Source organism: Dysidea avara, chromosome 3 (genome assembly GCF_963678975.1).
Source record: "Dysidea avara chromosome 3, odDysAvar1.4, whole genome shotgun sequence".
NCBI classification, from domain to species: domain Eukaryota; kingdom Metazoa; phylum Porifera; class Demospongiae; order Dictyoceratida; family Dysideidae; genus Dysidea; species Dysidea avara.
Genome location: NC_089274.1, coordinates 45,075,923 through 45,087,936, shown reverse-complemented (window position 1 = coordinate 45,087,936; position 12,014 = coordinate 45,075,923). Strand labels below are relative to the sequence as shown.

Sequence of the window (12,014 nt, the reverse complement as noted above, 5' to 3'; positions counted from 1 at the left end):
CAATGATGTTAATAAATTTTAACAATGCACACAGCCATTGTTAATTTTTTTTTTAGCATTAAAATCATTGCAGCCATTTCTTGGCCGCCACCTTTGATTTCACAACTTTTTTCACCCAAGCCTTTTAAGGCCGCACCATTTTTTCACAGCTTGGCTGTTTTTGTGTGGATTTTACATACAGAACATAGTTCCAGAGGTAAACCAGTACAGTCAGTCTCGCATAGCCAGACCCTATTTCTCCGCATGGTGCTTATCAATTGGAAATTATAAGTGCCTGCTCCGAAAGACTACAGTACAGTTTCTTTACAACTCTAGCATTACAAGTCACCAATAATCTGACTTCCTGTATTACCACTGCACACCTAGCCTTCCTACAGGTCCCCATGTGGTGGGATATGGTATTTATGATGTACCAACATATTGTATTAACCACAGTACAGAAGCGAAGCATTATAGATTTCATTAAAAGTCCTACATCTATGATGCATGTAAACAGGGAAGGTTACAGGAGATAAGGTGACTGTACCTTAATGGATTTTAGTGATCCACTGAAGAGAAGGTTTCCAGAACAGGCGAGGGTACAGACGTGATTGTCATGAGCCTTAATAGTGTTCACCACCTCAAGTGTCTTGATGTTCCATACCTTGATGGTCTGGTCTGCTGAGCCACTGTACATGTTGTCACTGTGAGGGGGGAGGGGGTGATGGTTACATTACCAATTGCAAATGGCCAGGGTGGGATAGGGAATATCACTCCAAGATGGGAAAGGCACAGTTATCCAAACACCAGTTAAAACTTCAACCTCAAAAATAGGATCTTTGGCTATATGGTCACTGTAATGAGGCGGTCATATTAATGAGGCCATAAAGTATACCTTAGTTATGTTTGGGACCTACTTGACATGGATAGTGGAGTAACGTAATTACTAAAAGAAGCGGCAGCTGTGAGGTAGGGGGGTTACAGAACCAGTTAACATCAAGACAGACACATGTACACACATACTCACCCATGATGGTACAATGCAAGAACAGTATTCTCATGGCCTGAAAGAGTCTTAACAAAGTATTGTGATACGTCCCATACCTACAGTGGTCATTACAGTATGTGTGTGTTGTATTAGAGTATTTAGATACCTTTATTGTGTTATCTGATGATCCACTAAACAACAAGTCTCCAATGGGCACCAGAGCCCAAACTGGACCCTGTCATTGGCAAGACATAGAAACAGTTTTGTAGTTGTTTATCTTGTTACCTGGTGGCCAACCAATGTTCCCTTACACTGGAAAGTATGCTGGTAATCCACTCCATCCCCTTGGAAATGGTATTAATATCAAATACATTATTGAATAAACAGGATTTTGTGTATGTCTTAGACCACGGCATTAACAAAAATTGTTCCAAATAAAATCTGTCCTAAAGTTCTTAAATACTAGCACAGAGTGAAACCTGTCTACTAGTAACTTCACCAATTTGCTATTTGATTTGTGTATGAAATTCAGTATTGTTATGATGAAGATTTCACTACCTACAAATGTTATAGAAGCACTTACTACTGCCTGGTCTTTTGGCAGCCTCTACTTCTAAATGTTCAACACGTTTGGATAACTGACTTAATGTCAACTGCAACTGGTTAACCTCCTACATGGAAAAGAATAAAAATTGCTTTTAAGACTTTGCGTATTGCCTCATCTTTCTTCTTCAGTTCATCTTGTAATTGTTGTATATGATTGTCAGTGCGACTGAGGAATCCTTTTAACTGTTCATAACTACAAGTCTCCAAGTGAGCTGATAATTCACCATGACTGCCCTCAAATGTGCAACTGAATATAGTGACAAGAAGATAATGTGTAACTATAGGCTTTCCTCAGCAAAATAAAGTAGAGCGGTAAAACTGTCAGTTTGCTACCAACATCAAAGCCAATTAGTTAATTATATACATTCTTTTACCACATCAAAAGAATTTTGAGTAAAGTAGAGTGGTGCTGCACCGCTCTGTCATTCTTTAGGGGAGCCCCTGGGTAGGTGTATACTTGTATTATGTGTACAGTTGCTTATGTGTTCATGCGTATACATGACTAGACAGTATTCACACAAGCATGCACACGCACGCACATACACCACCACGCCTACATACACAAAACATACTCACTCATATTTGCTATGAGGACATCTAACTCTATAACATTGTGCTAAATGCTCCATTAAATCCTACAGAATTAAGACACATTCAAGAATAGTGCATAGCACACAGGCTGTAAGACATGTGTAAAATTACATGAAAAATTCATGGCACAAATAGGTACAAGTGACCTTCTAAAACATTAATTTTATAAGTGCTATGTAATTATGCAACCCCTATTATTATTTATCAAAAATTCACGAAAAATAAGCAAGTTCCACAGGGACTCAGGTAAGTCATATTTCAGTACCTTTTTGAGTAGTACAGGACATTTGGAGCTGTTAGGACACTGTACTGGAGTATAGTCACATTTCTCTTCATGTTCACTAGGGGGTGGGGCTATCAATGATGAAACTACAGCAACCAAATACTCACTGTCGATTGGCTAGTTTGATAATCATTGGACAACCTGGTACAAGAGACTCATAACAAATAAACAAAGCAGTCACCATCCCTACCAGATGGGTTCACTTCATAATCTCCTGAATTATCTGATTTGGGTCGACACCCATAGCAACAATGTATGGATAACTCCCCCACCTGATCTGCAACCTAGCGACAGGCAATAAAATGGCAGCTACCACCACCACAACACTTACAGCAATGTTAGCAACCATCAATGACAACTGGACATCATCAACTGGACATTTTTCTAATAACATAATGATAACATTGCTATTTATAGCCAGCCTGCCTCACCATATTTGGATGATATAACACATTGTCTGCAAAATGTGTGCTGTGTAAACAACAAAAATAATTATATTATTGTAGTACATGTACAAGAATAAAACACCATACTTATACACACTACACAGGGGCGGATCCAGGGGGTTCAAAGGGTTCCATGGAACCCCCTTTTTCGAAGAGTCCTACTTGATGAGCTGCTGCTACGTTTTCTCCACCAAAATCATACTTATTACAAACACTAATAACGAACAAACACACATTTTACCCTCTTTACTTCTTTATTGCAAAATCTATTGAAACTGCAACTGCTATTCCAGCATCTTTATATGAAATAGGTGCCTCTAAAAATAATTATCGTATTTATGCTATTGCAGTTACTTGCTATAGATGCATTTGTAAAGGTCTAGATTTAACAGTGAAACATTGCTGGAGAGTAATTATTTGCTATGGAATATAACTGCTAGGCAACTAGACTGAAGTTGCAATTGCCATGTTCCAGAGTGGAACCCTCCCCCCCCTTTTGAAAGTCTGGATCCACCCCTGCTACACAAACTTAAGTAGTTTATACACGAGTACACATACACTGCACTCTCTCATGCACAGGAGCCTACATCATGTAAAAATTTTAGGAGTAGCCTCAAAAGTGACTACATAAGAAATCCAATATTCTAATAGAACAGTTAACTACTAATAAAACATTCAAAAGGGTCTCATTACTATAGACTGTGACTATGAGATAGAACGAAATCTCTTTTCATGGCTTATACTCTGTTTTCTTTGCACCATTGTGCAAACATTCAAAGTTGCAATGCTATATCTTCATGTAATCATGTGGCAAAACACATGACCACTTTATCTTGGATATGCTACAATGGTGAGCCCTAACCCCTCCCACCCCTTGTGACATACTACACAACTCACTCCACAGGTGGTGATGTGAGGATCACAAAACACTTTTTTACAAAGAGGACAGTGCAACTTGGGAGAGGCCTCCTCTGCCAACAAGATGACCTAGATGGTGGTACATCAACACAAATCATACATGTTATAATTTAACTTGCCTACTTAGGAAAAGTGACGTGTAAGCTCCGCAAAACATGTCCCTTTTCTTCTTGCAAATAATAAACGCTGATAATTTGGATATTGCACTAGGACATCTACCATATGCCCAGCTCTACTAGTAAGTAAAATGGCCTAATCTCTGCTGAAGTATATCACTTGTCAATGAGACAGCATATTTGTGGCTATAGAGTATCTCTGTGTGGGGTGTGAAGAAATTGATATCCCACAACCATGCAAAGCAACAAACAATGCCATCAAACTAACTCAGTAAGTTGCTACTAGGAAGAGTATACTAGCTATGGTAAAGCTGACTCATCCACAGCGCGAGCCACAGCGATCATCTATGATTCCATTCGCAGCACACCCGCCCACCCATTCCAACAAAGTAACTCAACGAACGTTTACTACACAACCATTACTATACGATACGTATACACAAGCGTTGCAGACACAAAAGCGAAAGGCTTTCAATATTTCATTCAACAAATTCTCACCCGGTTTTCCATTTCTCCGTAACACTCTCCTCCGCATACTATACCCGATTCACGTGAATTTGAAGTAATTAACTATTTGTAAAAAAGAACCACAAAAACAAAAAAAAATATTATGTAAAAATCTAAATTAGCATGTACAAGTTAGTTGAATGATTGTCGTTGATACACTAGATTTATGTAAACAGAAAAAAAATGGTTGAGAGCTAATGTGGTGTTCATTCTAAATGTTGCTCTCCCCAGCATAACTGTGAGACATTCGTGCCTGGCGGAAATTCTCGTAATGAACTTTGTCAGTCGTCTCTTTTAGGTCCTGCATGTGAGTCCTGTAGGTAGGGAATAAACAGAATATTGTTATGTGGTGAAAGCTCATTAATTCAGACCAAATTATGGACCCAATAATGAGGGTACCTTACTATTGGGGTCATCTTTAGTGCTGTTTGGTACTATATGGCTGCTATAACTAGGTGATAATATTATTGAGTTCATGCAGTACACCTTAAGCTATACTTTGAAACATAGACACTAGAGGTGGCTGTTTAGTGAGGTTTCACCACACCATTATTATGAGGTGGATGCATCAACAAATCAGCTATCAGAAATACCTGTACAATATGCTACAGAATAGATATACAAAAAGTTGAAGACTAGAAAAGAAAACTATAAATACTAATGCAGTGTTTCATAAATTTGAAACCATATCCTGGGGTCACATAAAGTATAGCGGTACGGTTTCAGTATTCTTGCAATTTGCACGAATGGCATCATATGTGGTTTTATCTCATATTACAAACAACAGTACCATATAGCTAAACTCTTGGTATAACAATACTGGCAGGTTTGAGCCAATATCTTCTTTCTTGGCTGAGATACAATTGTTCAATATTTTCTTCCCATAGTCGTACTTTACAAAAGTCTCCCTACCATATAGCAGCCATTTTTATGTTTGTGATGTAATTTCGGATAAGGCTAATAGGTTATTTTACTCAAAGAACAGCCAATTATAGCACTCACACACACACACACACACACACACATGCAACCACACTTTGCTTTAGCACAACATTGCAAAAAGTGCTGCCAATTGTGATCTAGGGAAGAAGTTCTTATAAACAGGTTGCTATGGTATCCATTAAGGGTAAATTCTTATCAGAGCTTATCATCATGTTTCAAAGGTGGACATGTAAGTCTGCTAACAACAACTTCTATAGCCTATTAAAAACTTTAAACTTCATCGAATGAAAAACCCATGAAAGATCCTGATAAAAGATTTCACAGGGTCTACAACTCAAGCGTGACATTGCACAATAAAAATATTGCACTGACAGTCAGTTAGTGACTTACAACAATCGCTGAAAATACTGTGTCCAGAGATGTGTGTCACTCACCTAATCAACATGTCTCGGAGCTGGGAGAACTCACAATGTTTCTTGTTCTCAACCTCAACAAAGCCCCACTTTGTTTGTCGTCCTAACACACGCTTGTTGTTAACGCCATGTTCTCGGTCGCTGCCAATGATGGCAAATGGTATGAGAGCCTGTGACAACACAGTGTTATTATGACCCGCAGGAGTAGGGGGAGAGCATCATTTCCCTACCTCGTACTTAGCACTAGCTTGGGCATCTTCATCATCTTCATTAGGATATGCTGAAGGGTAGATGTTTATTCCATGATGACGTATATCTTCCCTAATCTGTCGTGAAGGAAAGGAGCAGTGAGAACTGGTAGACACCAATACTCAAACACACTACACCATTTAGTATCAGTCACAACTTCTCAACAGAAAATAATGTTGTCTTAGTTTATAAAACTACAATACTATGAACCTTCCTTGATTGATCTTATATAGCTCCTACAAAATTCCATTACTCAAATGTTGACATGACATACAGCAACCCTGATCCAAGGAATAAGATTTTATAGAACACAAAACTGTTACAGCAAGCTCAGTGCTTCATTTACTGAATCACTCAGAAATTGGAATCTGCTAAACTTCTCAAAACAAAATGCATTACAAGTTTATAAAAAGCCTATGATACAAAACATACTACAAAGAAGTAAACATAACCCACCCTTTGTTTGAATGCTTCTCTTTCATCTACAGTGAGTGTGTCAGACTTGGCAATAACTGGTACAATATTGACACAGTGGTCTAGTCTTTTCATAAACTCTATATCCAGTGGCTTTAAACTGTAATGGAACAATCGTATATTGAGGTGTGTGTGTGTGTGTGTGTGTGCGTGTGTATGTAGTGCCAAGTGGTTAAAGCACCAGCATGGTAATCAGAAAAGGTTAGGTTATATGTCCAGTTTGCTGTCACTGTCGTTTCCTTGAGCAAAAAAACTCACCTGTATTGCTTCAGTCCATCCAGCAATTAAAAGGGGATCTGGAAGCAAATGACAAACGTCTGTGTCTCACACAAATGTGGTGAAGATCCAGGTGGGCTTTCACCTTCACATGGTACAGCCTCCTGTGGGCACAGCCCTTGAGTAGTACACAGGTGTCCCAATGCAGGTGGTGTGTGATCATGCTAGTATGGTAGCTGAAGGCTTTGCTTGTGTGTGTGTATGTGTGCATGTGACTAAATATCTAGTTAATTAATGATTGAAATGGCAAAACCAAACTTGCTATCATTTGTACAGTAAAATTTCACTTAGTAGTCACCTTTTTACTTGTAAACATGAACTCTTACAGAGTATTGACAATGAATGGATGCCGGGTGACGGACATATGCATGTGTTCAAGTTAGTGTGTGTAGTATGTGTATGCATGCATGTCCATGGGTAGTGACCTAATTAACCTAAACTACAACTATCACTCACCTATGACCAGTAGGAGCAACAAAGTAAAGACAACAATGTACCCTGGTGTCCGGGATGATCTTCTTACGTACCATACCATTCTCCTCATTAAGGTACAAGTCAAACTGGTCATTGATGTAGTCCAGAATGGGTACCCAACTAGAGTAAAGATCTGGTTAAATAATAGTATTTTTTTCCTCCATCATTTGCAGTAGGTACCAATGTGAATTACTCTTAAAGAAAAATTATCAATACAAACCCAAAATAGACCTACAATGTTATTGTAAAGGTACAAATTATTAATTATAAATGTATTATACAAACACAAGAGAAGACAATGGAATAATATTGTTATAATCTGCTCAAATTACTATTTAAGAGCAAACTACAAATCTCTTACCACTTGTCATTATTAATCTGATCTCCAAACCCTGGTGTATCCGTTACTGTTAACTTCAGTCTTACACTTTGCTCTTCAATCACTGCAGACACAGTCAGTACACTACTAACCACTAAACCCCCAATCAATATCTTACCATGACTAACACTATTAACTTCAGTGGTGGCTGGAATTTGGTGTGCTCCAGGCGTGCAGGATGGCCGACTCAACTTGGAACGGAATAGAGTATTCACCATGGTTGATTTTCCCAATCCTGATTCTCCAACAACCATGACATTAAATTCGAAACCCCGTTTAATGAATTTCTTTCTTATTTGATCTTGAATGGTATCAAATCCAACATAAGCATCAAGCTTCGTCTGCAGGTATCCCCATCGCGTCGTCTGCATCATCACCTCTGTCATAATCTCGACAAAGTCAGAAAATGCCACTGTACCTATAGTACATCAGACACACAAAACATCAATTTAAAGTGAAATTCAACCAGGCTGTAACCATGCCAACACTAAGTACTAGAACATAAAGAACACTGTTTATTAAACCAACTCCTTTCATCAACAAATGTGACATGTACAAAACAATTCATGGCCACTGTGGGGCTGTGGTGTGATGAGGTGAGGGAGATGTTGTTAATGATGAACACAACCTACCATTGTGCATACACCAGGTTTCAGTTGAGATAACACACATTGTTATCGACCACAGTCAAAGCAACCAACACTAATTAATGACCAATCCACACACACACCACATACCAGCAATTGGGTAGCCATTGCAGTCCTATATGTATTTCTTACCCTCGCCAGCTTTAGCTTCTGTCTTTGCTTGGACTAGCTGCGTTTCATGATCGGTGATGTTGTTACCCAATATCTTTGCGGCAAGGGAGGGGACCTTTGCCGCATCTACGACGCCAGTTTCTTCAACATCAGCTTCTCTGTACACTTTGGCTAGCACTGTAATAAAATGATGAAAGATGATATAAGCAATAGATTTGACGCTTGCGCCCTTGTTTTCAAAACTGCAAGAGCCGATTAGCACTGTGAGCAGGAAATCTTGAGCATGCGTTAAACCACAGCATTCCCCCACAAAGACAAACAAAAAGAGTAGCGAGATCGGCTACAAAATTCAAATATAGATAGCATACTTACCATCGTATTGGTTCTGCGTTAAGATGAAGCTATTTTCCGCCATTGCAACTACCCCCCAATGCTGTACCGTAAATAGGAAGGTGATTTCTAATTACAGTTTGAAAAGTTTGCAGCAATGGCGGTAACGAGTAGAGTTTCGCTGGATTCGCTACCATTTCCAGTAATGTTGATCATTGTGAGCGCGATGAATTGTTATAGGATATAACTGTTAGGTGTTTGAAGAAGAAAGAGCTGAGTTATTGAGATACAAGGAGGAAGCCATTCAAAAAGAGCGGGAAATTACAACTAGGAAGCACGAAGAGCTGAAACAGTTACGAAGATTTGTGGAGCTTCGTCTCAGCGAGATTCAGGTATTGAAATACTTTTAAATGAAGTATTGACGCGGAAGTTGAATAATTGGACACTATTACTTCTACTGTTTTGTGTTTGGTAGACTAGAAAGCAATTGGAAGAGCTACAGAAACAACGTGGGGCATTACTAAGCGCTGGAGGGACTCCCTTTAGTGACAGTGGATCTGGTTATCAGAGGTTAAATCAATCTAGTAATACCAGCTTCCATGTTCAGTCACACAGCCCCAGTCCAATGTCCGCTGTCCATTCTAGAACTGTTCCACAGAATCCACAACTTCAGTCCCATTCCATAACATTGAGTCCACAACTTCAGTCCCATTCTGGGGTACAACATGTCCAAGATGTTCAGAATCACCCTGTCAAAGTGACTGCCTCTAAACAGACCACCCCAAGGCGACGACTTACTTGGACTTCAAGCCCTTCAAACAATGAACAGAGATGGCACCAATTTGCTGAACAAAGATGGCACAAAGTGACAGCCATAGCTAAAGGATTCCTAGTTCGTAGACTACTCCAATCACATAAAGCACAAGGATTAGTGAAGACAATCAAGGTATACACTATTCTCATTAGTACAATAACATTTTAAGGAAGCAACCAATCTTTAAGTGGGCTAACTATTAGTTATACAAAGTGATCTACCCAATACAGTTACTTGCTCAATTAATTTGGGGTAAGGTGACCAAATTAGGCATACATATATTAGTAATCTAAGCTCATACAGTTCAAACATTTTCTGGTTGTTGCATGTTTGTATTGGGGTGTTATCCCATGCATGTTAACCTCAAATCAACACACATGTAATGGTCCATAACACATCCTCACATTATTCTAGGATACTTCTACTGTGTTGCAGTCTCTTACTGATGGGAGTTCTTCATCACATGATGTTGAGTTATACAAGAGACTAAATCTACAGGTATTCAAAGATACAATATTGTGTTCATCATTAATTTTAGTGCTGTAATCTTGCAGCTACAGGTGGCCCGTTTAAATTTACACAAGATCTTTTTTGAGACATCAGTGACACAGCAAATGGCATATATAGCTCACTCACGATTGCTAAGAGAAGAGAAGGCTTACAAAGAACCCCCTATAACACCAGTAAGAAAACGAAATTCTTTTGATAATAGTCTACAAGATGTTTGCATGTAGTAATGTGTCATGGTGTGTTTCCTGTTGAGTAGTTTTAATGTAGTCATTCTACTTGCAGGCATTTCATAGAGTTTCTGCTTCTCATCAGCCACAGCATACTATAACTGGGAAGCTATCAATGGCCACTAAGAAATCGATGGAACGTCGCAAGCAGAGGACAGTTGGAATGCCAAGAAGAATAGTTAGCAGGAAGACAAAGACAACACAGGATAGCAAACATTGATATTCAAATATACAATCTCAGAATTGATAAATTACAACACTCCCAAATACACATGAATCTGTATGTACTATTATTACTCTCTCAAAATCATGTCAAGTTGAAATAAAAGTTTATAGCCCGATTAATGTCCATATCAGCAGCTAACAATATTTCAGACAATACTTCATCGGTGGGTTCATCCCCGACTACATTCCTTAACTGTTCAATATATGATGACATTAGTTCTAATGGTTCAGCAGTGTTGCTATCCCAGGAGGATGGTACGCTGTCATCACTGCTACTACTACTTAAGTGATGCTCTCTGGGAAGATCCTGCATAAACAAAATTGCTCTGTGTGTATGACTGGTTTAAACTTTTCACTTACTGATGGGATAGTCGATGGAGCTTTGGGTACAGCATCTTTAGAGGATGGTTTCTCCCTACAACAACTATATTTCTTGTTTTGTGTGGTTTTTAGCTACTCACTTCTTTCCTGTAGTCACAGGTCCAGCATGGAGTAGTTGTAAGATCTCAGTTCTAAGATCTTTTGGTAGAGATGTAAATGCATCTTGCTCCTTTTCTTTTAAATCAGGCCTGTCTAGAATGATACTCATCGTCCTTTCCTATTATAAACAGCAGTAAGGTATTCATGCTAAAAGGAAATTCTTATAGAGCATACATACCCGCAGTTTTATGGCTGAATAACGATCAGCTATAGCTAGCAGTAAGAAAGCAGTAGAATCCTTCACTTGTCCTATTAATAATTGTTCACAGTGTGACTTGAGGGACACCATCTATGTGGAAGACATGTGATAAAGACATGCACTACATGTGTGTGACATGTGCACACCTCATAACGATCAGCAATGGCCAACATTTCAATAACCTCTTCTGTGTTCATTTTATCAGTCTCCAAGATGCCAGAGTATACAAATGTCAGGAAGGACCGAAATGTTGCCTCTTCCATATCATGAATAACTATTTTACTGTGGGTGAAAATTGCTGTTTTAAAGTGCTACCTAGTTCAGTTAAGTAACCATCTACTAAGTCTTGGAGGATCTTGTGCATGTGTGTATCTTAATAATGCTCACCGATCAATAGATTCTTTCATGCCACTTTGCAAGGCCATCCTGAAGTATTCACAACGTGCTGCTACAATCACCCTGTGGGCAGGAATTACAATGTTCTCTGATGTAGGCACATCTGATGGTGAAGTGGGCGGTGTCACCACAATGAATTCCATATCTGAGAGCTCATGTGAGCACAACAGCTTGGAAATCCCCTGTGCCAGTATGCTACTACTAGCTGGAGGTAGCTGCATAGCCATCTAGACATGAAACACAATACTAAGCTACTACTACTACTACTACTACATGATCCATTTTTGATCCACAAATGTAAGCAGATATTGTGGATCAACTGCTAGATTTGCACAAAGACACTGTGTAACTAGATGTTGAAATGATATACTACCCGTACAAGTAGCAGTTACAATCATACCAAGTAGTGGGTTGTAATAGTACCGTATTTACTT

At 39.0% G+C, this 12,014-nt stretch overlaps 4 protein-coding genes across 9 annotated transcripts in view; 1 reads left to right on the top strand and 3 right to left on the bottom strand.

Annotated features, from left to right (window-relative positions):
- The window catches only part of LOC136251227 (E3 ubiquitin-protein ligase TRAF7-like), a 6,838-nt gene extending 2,323 nt beyond the window's left edge, over nt 1–4,515 (bottom strand). The window contains exons 1-14 of one of the 5 annotated variants that reach the window (XM_066043640.1): nt 4,426–4,515; nt 3,791–3,880; nt 2,879–2,918; nt 2,779–2,831; nt 2,638–2,731; nt 2,555–2,588; nt 2,430–2,505; nt 2,150–2,208; nt 1,685–1,820; nt 1,551–1,638; nt 1,253–1,311; nt 1,134–1,202; nt 1,007–1,083; nt 527–683 (exon numbers count right to left, since the gene is read on the bottom strand). In XM_066043640.1, coding sequence (XP_065899712.1) covers nt 527–683; nt 1,007–1,083; nt 1,134–1,202; nt 1,253–1,311; nt 1,551–1,638; nt 1,685–1,820; nt 2,150–2,208; nt 2,430–2,505; nt 2,555–2,588; nt 2,638–2,731; nt 2,779–2,831; nt 2,879–2,918; nt 3,791–3,880; nt 4,426–4,437 — 1,044 coding nt within the window. In that variant the 5' untranslated portion in view covers nt 4,438–4,515. The other 4 variants (XM_066043641.1, XM_066043642.1, XM_066043644.1 and 1 more) reach the window with 4 other exon arrangements.
- LOC136251228 (neuronal-specific septin-3-like) lies at nt 4,474–8,930 on the bottom strand. The gene is made up of 9 exons (XM_066043645.1): nt 8,772–8,930; nt 8,421–8,576; nt 7,760–8,059; nt 7,624–7,705; nt 7,245–7,382; nt 6,495–6,612; nt 6,020–6,115; nt 5,811–5,959; nt 4,474–4,748 (listed from the first exon to the last, which is right to left on the bottom strand). The coding sequence occupies exons 1-9, from the start codon at nt 8,812–8,814 to the stop codon at nt 4,646–4,648; spliced, it is 1,185 nt and encodes a 394-aa protein (XP_065899717.1). The 5' UTR covers nt 8,815–8,930; the 3' UTR covers nt 4,474–4,645.
- LOC136251230 (centriolar coiled-coil protein of 110 kDa-like) lies at nt 8,834–10,608 on the top strand. 2 transcript variants are annotated; one of them, XM_066043648.1, is made up of 6 exons: nt 8,834–8,931; nt 8,984–9,121; nt 9,205–9,675; nt 9,958–10,041; nt 10,104–10,226; nt 10,336–10,608. In XM_066043648.1, the coding sequence occupies exons 1-6, from the start codon at nt 8,887–8,889 to the stop codon at nt 10,498–10,500; spliced, it is 1,026 nt and encodes a 341-aa protein (XP_065899720.1). In that variant the 5' UTR covers nt 8,834–8,886; the 3' UTR covers nt 10,501–10,608. The 2 variants fall into 2 exon arrangements, with proteins under 2 accessions (XP_065899720.1, XP_065899719.1); XM_066043647.1 differs by having other exon boundaries at nt 10,098–10,226.
- LOC136251224 (uncharacterized) overlaps nt 10,497–12,014 on the bottom strand; it is a 12,715-nt gene continuing 11,197 nt past the window's right edge. The window contains exons 16-21 of the mRNA XM_066043638.1: nt 11,572–11,807; nt 11,331–11,466; nt 11,164–11,274; nt 10,967–11,103; nt 10,866–10,920; nt 10,497–10,812 (exon numbers count right to left, since the gene is read on the bottom strand). Coding sequence (XP_065899710.1) covers nt 10,588–10,812; nt 10,866–10,920; nt 10,967–11,103; nt 11,164–11,274; nt 11,331–11,466; nt 11,572–11,807 — 900 coding nt within the window. The 3' untranslated portion in view covers nt 10,497–10,587. The remainder of the gene's footprint in view (nt 10,813–10,865; nt 10,921–10,966; nt 11,104–11,163; nt 11,275–11,330; nt 11,467–11,571; nt 11,808–12,014) is intronic.

Bases quoted from the DNA above. Each gene is read 5' to 3' on its own strand.
- LOC136251228 (XM_066043645.1), bottom strand. From the start codon at position 8,814: ATGGCGGAAAATAGCTTCATCTTAACGCAGAACCAATACGATG. The intron at 7,383-7,623 runs GTAAGAGATTTG...TCTTTACTCTAG, and splicing joins CAGATTAATAATGACAAGTG to TTGGGTACCCATTCTGGACT. The intron at 6,613-7,244 runs GTGAGTGATAGT...GTTCCATTACAG, and splicing joins GTTGCTCCTACTGGTCATAG to TTTAAAGCCACTGGATATAG.
- LOC136251230 (XM_066043647.1), top strand. From the start codon at position 8,887: ATGGCGGTAACGAGTAGAGTTTCGCTGGATTCGCTACCATTTCCA. The intron at 9,122-9,204 runs GTATTGAAATAC...TGTGTTTGGTAG, and splicing joins TTCGTCTCAGCGAGATTCAG to ACTAGAAAGCAATTGGAAGA. The intron at 9,676-9,957 runs GTATACACTATT...ACATTATTCTAG, and splicing joins GATTAGTGAAGACAATCAAG to GATACTTCTACTGTGTTGCA.